The 10,298-nt window shown below is 34.8% G+C and overlaps 1 protein-coding gene across 1 annotated transcript; it reads left to right on the top strand.

Moving 5' to 3' along the window:
• Positions 1–1,300: 1,300 nt before the first annotated feature.
• On the top strand, positions 1,301–10,075 carry LOC149501597 (uncharacterized; the record flags this gene model as incomplete). Its single annotated transcript, XM_089732510.1, has 2 exons — positions 1,301–2,711; positions 9,906–10,075. Coding segments are annotated over 2 exons (1,581 nt in total), but the record flags the coding sequence as incomplete, so codon positions are not given.
• Positions 10,076–10,298: the final 223 nt, after the last annotated feature.

Genomic DNA, 10,298 nt, shown 5'->3' with positions numbered 1-10,298 from the left:
TAAAAATAAAACTTTCTACTTCTTATACACTAAAGTTCATCATTACGAAGAGACTCATTTTAGAGATATTTATAATTTATTAATTAAACTAAGAAATATGTTAATAGAGTGTGAAAATATCACAGATTTAGCATTACCAGATTTTTCAGACCCATTCTCTAAATTAAATTACACGAAAGTCTATAATATAATTTCCTATGTTTTCCATAATACTAATATCAAAATACATATTTATAAAAATAAATTAATTTATCCGACTCCAATAGAAGTCCCTAAAATTTTAAAGGAAAACCACGATTCACCTATCGCTGGTCACCCAGGATCACAACGCATGTATAAGCGCATTAAAGCTATGTACTATTGGAAAGGTATGCGTTCTGATATTGAACAATATGTAAAAAGCTGCAAACTTTGTCAAATTAACAAACCTCTACGTAAATCAAATAAAGCTCCGATGGAGATCACGTCTACATCTACTAAGCCGTTTGAACGGTTAGCCTTAGATGTCGTAGGCCCTTTGCCCGACTCAGGTTTTCAAAATTTCAAGTTTATTCTAACTTTACAAGATGATTTAACCAAATTCACGAGTGCTTACCCTATGGTTACTTCTACTAGTGAGGAGATAGCTCGTAATATCGTACATTTCATGTCTTTGTTCGGTTTTCCAAAAACCATTTTAACTGACCTAGGTACTTGCTTTACGTCAGAATTATTTAAACAACTAACTGAAATCTTAAAAGTAAAAGCTTTATTTGCAACTCCGTATCATCCTCAAACAAACGGAGCTCTAGAACGCTCACACGCTACTTTAAAAGAATATTTAAAGTCTTTCGTTAATGAAAATCAAAACGATTGGCATTGCTATTTATTTACTGCAATATTAGCCTATAATACTACTCCCCATTGCACTACTAATTATACTCCACACGAGTTATTATTCGGTTACAAACCGTCCATTCCAAGTTCTTTATATGAAAGCACCAGTAACACAACCTATAATGAATATATTCGCGCATTACAATATAGAATGCGTTTTAGTCGCGAAAAAGCGATACAAAATATTATTAACAGTAAAGAAAGGTCTAAACAATACTATGATACCAATTCTCGCGAAATTTTGTATAAAGCTGGTGATATGGTATATTTAAAACACCATCATAAATTGAGAAAAGCTCTATCGCCCATATGGAAAGGCCCTTACAAAATTACTAAAGTACACAATAAACATAACGTGACCTTACAAGTAGGTCGTAAACAAATTAAATATCATACCAACGAAATTAAACCTGCTACAATCTAACTTCTACGTCTAAACTTATTCTATGTGTTTATTTTCAGAATCTTATGCTGTCATGGCTCTTTACGCCACAGTCGCGCCGAATCGAATATTATCCCTATCGCGCATAGTCCCGGAATTTATTTTGAACCTACGACACATATAAGTTTTTATAACGACTATTGGAAAGTCGTCACGCACATTGACCTCATCTCTCTAGAACCTTATCTTAATAAAATACAAAATCTACTACAAGATACTCTTAACCTTTGTAATAAAATTCAGTCAAAAGATTTAAGTTTGTGTAATGACATATCTAGTCCCACTGAGGTCCTAATTCAATCTAATTTTAATAAATTAAAATCTTTATCGCACATTATTGATTATCGACCAATGCACAAGGTCAAACGCTCTCTAGAATTTGGAGGCGAAATTTTAAAGTTTTTCTTTGGTACATTAGACGCAGACGATGCGAGGAAATACGACGCTGCGATCGAATCATGTAAAAAGAGTGAGACAGAGATATTTCACTTAATGAGAGATAACATTCATATAATAAAGTCTACTATAAATAATTTTAATACGACTATCTTCAAACTTAATCAAAACGAGATTAAATTGAATTCTCAAATAAATAAAATGAACGAAATATTTTCTCAAATTACAAAAACTGATAATCTATTATTGTATAATTCTAAGTTAAATAATTTACTTAATATTATCGAAAGTTCTCTACTAACTATTTCAAATTTTCTAGACACTACATTAAGTTCTATATTATTTTCGAAGGTTAACATCCTACACCCTAGCGTAATTAGTCCCTTAGATCTTTATAATGAATTATTTAAGCATAGTAATCAAATAAATAAAAGGCTAGACTTTCCAGTCACCCTAAATATTCAAAATATTCATTCATTGATCGATGTTTCTAAGCTTAGTTCTTATTTCTATAATAATAAAGTCATATTCGTATTACGAATTCCTTTAATAATTCCAGACAAGTTCGTTGTTTATAAAAACATACCTTTACCTACACCTCACGATGAGTCACATCGCACTTTCGCTTTAATTAAACCGTCTAACTCGTACATCGCTTTAAGTGACGATAGACTGCATTATGCTATGCTGGATAATTTTGATAATTGTAAAATGATAAACAATAACTATTCTATATGTGAATCAATAACTATATACTCAAGTGTAAGTAATCCTAATTGTGAATCTAAATTATTAACAGAGGTTATTCTTTCATTGCCCTCTGAATGTATTTCTAAAATTTTATATGGTCAAATTGATATTTGGCAAAAACTACTAAATAACAAATGGATATACGTTCAATCAAATAAAAGTAAACTTACTATCAAATGTAATGACGTCATCCATGATTATTCTATCGAAGGAACAGGAATTCTTAAGTTAACAAACAATTGTATCGGTTATTCTAAGACCATTCAACTTATACCAACGAATTCTTACTCTTTTATTATTAAATCTCCTTTAAATATAAACTTTGATATTACATCCGATGATTGTTGTAAGAGAGACATACTTAATGAAAGTTTACCACATTTGTCGCCAATCTCTATTAGCAAAATAAATCTAGATTCCTTGAAATATGCTACGCACCAAATGGACAATTTAGAAAATGAATTAAATAATATTGAGAAACAATCTCATTTTATTAAATATGGCTCATACTATTCTACGTTTACTTATATCCTTATCGTGTGTTTGTTTCTATTTTTAATGTATAAGATTTACAGATATTTTAAAAACAAAACGTCCAATTCTGTATGTTGTATTCAAATATTTAACGGATGTTATAACACAAAATCAACCAATAAAAAATCTAAAGTTTCAAATTCTATCGAGATGACTGAGATATCATCCAATGATGAAGATAAAATGTCTATACAATCTTTGCCAATTAGGCAGAAGCAGAATTATAAATCTACTATTTATAATAAGGATCAATCCTCTTCAAACAGAAATTTAAATTTCTGATTTAATTATTTAATATAAATAATAATAATAATATATTAAACATGAATAATATTTTATATAATCTTGTAATTCTAATTTTTCTAATTCTAATTTTGAATGTTTTATACAAGTTTAAACATACATTGTAATGTTAATTTTAATACTAATTCCTAACTTTAATTTTATAAATATTATTAAGAACGAATTTTCAATATTTTCTGTTTTATTTTCTATTTTCAATTTAATGATTTAATGATTTTGTAATGACTCCTCAAATTTTATATTATTTTCGTTTAACTACGCTTCATCTTATTGAGGATGAAGCTTCGTCAAAAAGGGGGAGCTGTTACACACTACTCTACAAAGCAGCTTTGCCCTAATCAGCTCGTTTACAAACTCACTGTGTTTTCCATTAGAGTCATCATTTTTAGCTTTCATGTAAAATCAAATCATATTGAAAACCAGTTAGAATCTGGAAGCCGTCGCGAGCATACATAAGTTAGAATCTGGAAGCCGTCGCGAGCATACATAAGTTAGAATCTGGAAGCCGTCGCGAGCATACATAAGTTAGAATCTGGAAGCCGTCGCGAGCATACATAAGTTAGAATCTGGAAGCCGTCGCGAGCATACATAAATTTGAGAAGTCAACAATAGTGTTGTAAAATTGTGAAGTCTAATAAAAGACAGTTTAGTCGTGAAAAGTTTTTGTGTTTTTTTTAAAAAGAAGTTTGAGAAGGGCCGTGTAACAGTACGTTATCAAACCGAAAACTAATTCAAACTTCCATCATTGTTTGCCGACGGGAGCCCAGTAAAGAAATAAAAAGCATCTTGTCGCCAAACGATATCGAGTTTCTTAAAGCAATTAAGATAAAACGGAATACAAAAGCCTTCGGGAAAGCTCGCCTTTGTCGGAGCTGCTTTTGGTAATTAACGACCAACTTCTGCTGCCCGCATGGACGACTGTCAAAAGAGCTTCACGCGTGTTTTGTGAGCAGTCGAAAAGTTAACAGCTCGGAAGTCTTCTGTTTAGTTTGAGGACAGCATCTGAAGAATTAAACAAAAAAATATATGCTAAATGCAAAGTGTCTGAAACTGACGTAGTTAATTAAGTTTTGGAATATTTTAGTCCATATAGGTATGTCTATTCATTCCGTGTTCTGTTCTGTTTGTTTATGGGAAGTCTTTTTTTACAGTTTATCGTTCAGCATGTTAGCGGAGTAGAGTTTATGCCTACTATTTATTCACCGGAGTTTATACGTACTATTGGAATCATCATTGTCATCGATATAAAATTTTTAGATATCATTTCTGCTTGGGCAGGCCACGTGTGCTCTGAGAAATTGTTTGAGATAATACCACCATCTCGTTTTTATCATCGCACTGTCCGCCACCGGAGTAGAGTTCATCCATACTACCTGGAGCCATTGCGTTTATCCACAGTGTGCTTCCAGAGATCTTTTTTGCCACGTACCATCCGGGTTTGGAATGAGCTCCTCTCCACGATGTTTCCCGAGCGCTATGACATATCCTTCTTCAAACGAGGCTTGTGGAGAGTAATTAACGGTAGGCAGTGGTTTAGCTCTGCTCCTGGCATTGCTGAAGTCCATGGGCAATGGTAACCACTTACCATCAGGTGGACCGTATGCTCGTCTGCCTAAGCCTGCCAAGGGCAACTAAAAAAACATTTCCCGAAGATCGGACGACCGATGGTGCAGAAATATCCTCGAGTGGAGACCTCGTACTGGTAAGCCGACGGCCACCTACCAGATGGACTAATGACCAAGTGAAAATCGCTGGGTCACGTTGGATGCAGCTGGCAACAGACCAGCCACACTGGGCATCTATTGGAGAGGCTTATGTTCAGAGTGGTCAGTGGACAGGCTGAGATGATGATGATGATGATTTCTGCTTGGGACTATGCTACTCTGAGAGCTTTGACCTCTTTGAACTATAATTATAGCATTGCGATGGTCCATCAAATGGGCCATATTCACTCGTGTATCATCGAAAGAAATTGAAAACAAAAAACTTCCCCCTTTTTTCAGACTTTTCGCATTAAAATAACTACTTAAAAGCCTAAGTAAATTTCACGAAAATTTATCAGTCACCATTCAACATTAGTTGTGCTTGAGTTCCAAACAAAAGTAAATTACGTTAAACATAGTTTCTGAGGTGAAGTATCTGTAACTCTAAAAACTCCACTCAGAGCGTCGCGCAAGATGCATTATCCTCTATAGTCTGTGCAAAAAGACCACATAATAGCTAATGGCCGGTTGTGTGGTCAGTCTGATGGCGTTGGCACACACATCGTCTCCTTTCAACATTAAACACAGAGATAACTGTTTTATAAAATTAAACCGTTTTGACATTTTTCAAGGTTTATTTTTTTATTGCTTAGATACGTGGACGAGCTCACAGCATACGTGGTGTTAAGTGGTTACTGGACTTCATACAACGTAAATGCCGCCACCAACCTTGGACAGGAGTTCCAGGCTGCCCCATCCTTCAAAACGAAACGAATTAGTGCTTTACGGTGGAAATAGCCAAGGTGATAGTACTACCCGTGTGGACTCACAAGACGTCCTAACACCAGTTAAGGCTAGTTACACCCACTTATAAAACTATGAAACGAATTTTTTTACTGCTCTTGTACGCAGATGAGCATGCAACCCGTCTCATGGTGAATGGTATAGCTATGATGGATAGACGATATCAATGTCAGTGACACAGCCAAGTCGCCATCTACCGGTGGCTACGCGCAAGCCTCGCTAGAAATTTGATATACACCGTGGAGAAGAGTAAATTCCAGAGTCGAATGGTAAATGGCAAAAAAGGATCTCTGGAAATACACTGTGAACGAACGCAGCGGCTTCAGATAGAATGGATAAACTCCTTTCCCGTGGCGGGATGTGCGATGGTAAAAAGAAGAGAGAGGAGAAACAAGATCATCTGAAATATTTTCTCTGAGCAATTTTGGACTTTCGTGGGCGAAACATATTCCTCGTAGCACTCACTATGGAAGCAACGGTCGAGCTATGAAAGCAGACTTTGTTAGTACATTCATGTTTGAGCACATGACCCTTTTGATTGAACAAGAACACGCCGCTGCTTGCTGCAAAATATTATCTTTAAAATTAATTTTAAAAAAACGTGTCGTAACAAACACAGCACGGACTTATTCATTTATATATGAGGCGGAAGATATATTAAAAAAATCACTATACTTAACGTAAGTAGCTCTGCGTCAAACCCGTGAATTCTGTTAGTTAGTTCCTAAAAAAACATTCTCAATGTAAAATGATATTTAATTTTGTTGAACCCAAAATCTATGGTAAATGACACGACGCATCAGCTAATCTTCAATTGTGCTACACGGCGTGCTCTAAAAAAAACATTAATTAAATAATTTTATAATTCTTGGTAATCATTTTCGAGTGTTATAATGATCACGCGAGGAATAGAGCATTTATTTTTTATTTTTTTCAGAAATGAAAATAGGCTGTTCCGATTTATGGATCCGTCATAAGTTACAGTTGAGAATTCAATTTCATGTGAAGTATGTGGTGACATTCGCATAATACGAACTCAGCCAGACATTGAGCACTATTTAACATTCATCTTTATATTATATAAGGGGGTCGCGGGTTCGAATCCCGCCAAGGGAAGATATTTGTATGATAAATATAAATGTATTTTCCAGGGTTATGGATGTCTATTAAATATATGTATGTGTTTAATAAAAATCTTACATTTATATCCGTTATCTGGTACCTGTAACACAAGTTCTTTATGAACTTATCACGGGACCAGTTAACGTGGCGTGATTGTTAGTAAATATTTATTAATTTATTTATTTATATAGACGCAATAAATAAACAAAAGCGACAAACTCAAGATCTGATGTTAAGCGGATACCGAAGCCCATCGGCGAACAGAAAGAAAAACAGCAAAATACCATTAGCTCTCTCATTTATAGCTCGAAATTAATTTATCAAATTAATTCCTTCCTTGTTTACGTACAGGAAAATCGTCTTCATTCCGAAACTAAGACGTTTTCCTTTAAAGTGGCGTCATTAAATAATAATATCATCTCGTTTTCGTTGCGAGGTCCAAAATTATACAGGACTACGTTGATGAGCTCACAAATTACATTGTTGCGCTTAAATCGACCCTCATTTTTTAAAACCTTAGTATCCAGCTTAGTTTTGTGTTGTTTTTTTGTGTTAAATTTACAAAGAGATCATAATATAGTATTGCCTCTTTGCTTCGACAATGTGGTAGTCCGAAAATTATTTTTTTTTTAATTTGATAATAGAAACCGCCGTATCCGATATTATTTTTTAAAAAAAATGTGGTATTTCCTTTGCGAATAATAGCGACGTTATGAGTGAAAAAGATAGCACAATTGTGTCAAAACAAGTCATTATTACCCCAGTTTCAATGTTAGTACATTACATCAAACAATCGAGGAGATTAGAAAAGTTTTATTTATTTATTATGGCAGGGTTACTGGCCTTCCAATTTCCAGTGTCACCAAGATAGGTATGATTAATAAATAAGCATACGCTTCACCCCATGCAGAGTAAGCCTCATCGTTTGTGGACAAATTGTAAACGCCAGGGACGCCTCAAGTAAAAAAAAAACACGTGTCGCACTCGGAGACTGCCGCGGTAAAGCTATTGCATAGCATTTTTTATGAAGTTATGCAATTATAAATCGACAATAATAGTTTAATATTAAAACAACAATAAAATAAGATCCGGCGAGAAACTCAGTGGGCTAACTTTCAATGAATCTGCTACATCTCAAGCCGCGCTCAAGGCCCGCGATAAAATCTATGTAATAGCTTAAAAACTCATAACATACTAGCTATACGGTTTTACTCCCGTCTTTGCAGGTTCTTAATATCTAATTATCAAACTGGTTTCTTTTTTCTAAGCCAGTTGTCGAAACTCCTACGAAATCCACGTGCGAGACATCACGCGAATGTACCATATATGTGAGAGTTCTGTGTTACGAGTATCGATGGCGGTAGACCCACTAAACGACTACCTTGCAATCTTTGAATAAGGGTCCCAAACCTGCTCGGGAGAACCGAAAAATGTATAAAGGTAAACATAAACCCGCAAAATTATAATTTGCGAAATTACTGGTGGTAGGACCTCTTGTAAGCCCGCACGGGTAGGTACTACCGCCCCGCCTATTTCTGCCGTGAAGCAGTACTGCGTTTCGGTTTGAAGAGCGGGGCAGCCGTTGTAACTATACTGAGATCTTAGAACTTATATCTCAAGGTGTGTGGCGCATTTACGTTGTAGATGTCTATGGGTTCTAGTAACCACTTAACACCAGGTGGGCTGTGAGCTAGTCCACCCATCTAGGCAATAAATAAAAAAAACATAAGATTCATGATGTATCGTTTTTTTTTTAAATCAAAACTCTAAAGTTTTCAGAAGCTGCGAAACATAAAAAGTATATTACAAGTACGACGTAGTACATATCGCTAAATATGTATAAGTGAAAATTAATTTGCAGACGACGATATTATCATAATCTATTTTCTAGAATTGGTTTACGAGTTATAAAATTGCCGAATTATTATTGAATACTCCATACATGCTGGAAGTAATCGTAATGAAAAACATAAGTGTGTTTATCTTAAGCAGTATAATCTCTCTGTACATGGGGTTCATGTTATGAGCTATTGGTTGGTTTTTTTTTTATTGCTTTGATGGGTGGACGAGCTCACAGCCTGGTGTTAAGTGGTTACTGGAGTCCATAGACATCTACAACGTAAATGCGCCACCCACCTTGAGATATAAGTTCTAAGGTCTCAGTATAGTTACAACGGCTACCCCACCCTTCAAACCGAAACGCATTACTGCTTCACGGCATAAATAGGCAGGGTGGTGGTGCCTACCCCTCCTCACGGGTAGGCACCACAAGAGGTCCCACGACAAGTAAAAAAAGCGTCTGTGTTTTGTTGAGTGTGTGTGTGTGTACCTACCCGTGCGGACTCACAAGAGGTCCTACCACCAGTAAAGGATGTTTTTTCATAATTTATTTTTTGTTTATCATGTATTTATTTATTAGAACTCATAAACATCACAATACGATAAGTCTATCGCGTCGCCTACAGTCCTGAGAAACTATTTTTATTTATTTTGTTTGTACATATTATTATTATGTATTTATAATAATATATATGTTTGTACTTTGTTTAAATCGGGTTTTTTCACAATTTCATAGATTTTCTGCAATCTTACTTACCTTCTACACATTCGCCACCGAAAGTCCCATTCGGTTCATAGATTATCACGAACAGAAAGAACAGACAGACTAAAATTAAAGGTATTTTGTTTTGTTTATTTGTTATGAGTTCTTTTTTAATTTTATTTCCATTTAACAGAAATTATTATTTTGAGATTACAAACGGACACTTCAATTTGATTTATTGATGTAAATTAACAATTTATAATAGAAGTAGTCAAAACTGCGTAGTGGTCTTTGGGTTAACGGCAAAGTGTTTTAAGGAATTTTGCTACTGCTCCAAAGAAAGTCCTGCGCCAAATCAAATCAAAACAAATCAAAAAAAAAATTATTCAACATAAATGAAAGCACATACTTGTTGAAAAAAGACCAAAAACAGCTTTAATCAAAATCGCTGAAGCTCCTGAGTTGTACCTCGTCCGGGCCAACGCGATCAATCAGCCAGTTGGCACCCTCATGAATAATACCTATTCTGTTGAGAAAAGTTCTACAAAAGATTTATTCTCTGCTCGGAAACCAGCCGATCTGGAAATACAAAGCAAAGATTGATTGATAGCAAATAAATATGAATAAACAAATATATAATGGGACGGAGATAACGGGGCTTTGACAAATTCTTATTGGAGCTTTCTATAACTAGATATTGGGTGTAGGTTGTTTTGTGAGTCCACATGTGTTAGTATCACCATCCTGATCATTTCTGCCGCTAAGCATTATCTTTTTGCAATATTATTGCTTCGAATTGTTTGAATTGCTTTGAATTGTTTGAGAT

The sequence above is a fragment of the Bombyx mandarina genome, chromosome 13, assembly GCF_030267445.1.
Source record: "Bombyx mandarina strain Sakado chromosome 13, ASM3026744v2".
Lineage (NCBI taxonomy): Eukaryota > Metazoa > Arthropoda > Insecta > Lepidoptera > Bombycidae > Bombyx > Bombyx mandarina.
Note: the sequence above shows the minus strand (reverse complement) of the source record. Positions and strands in the feature narration are given on the sequence as shown.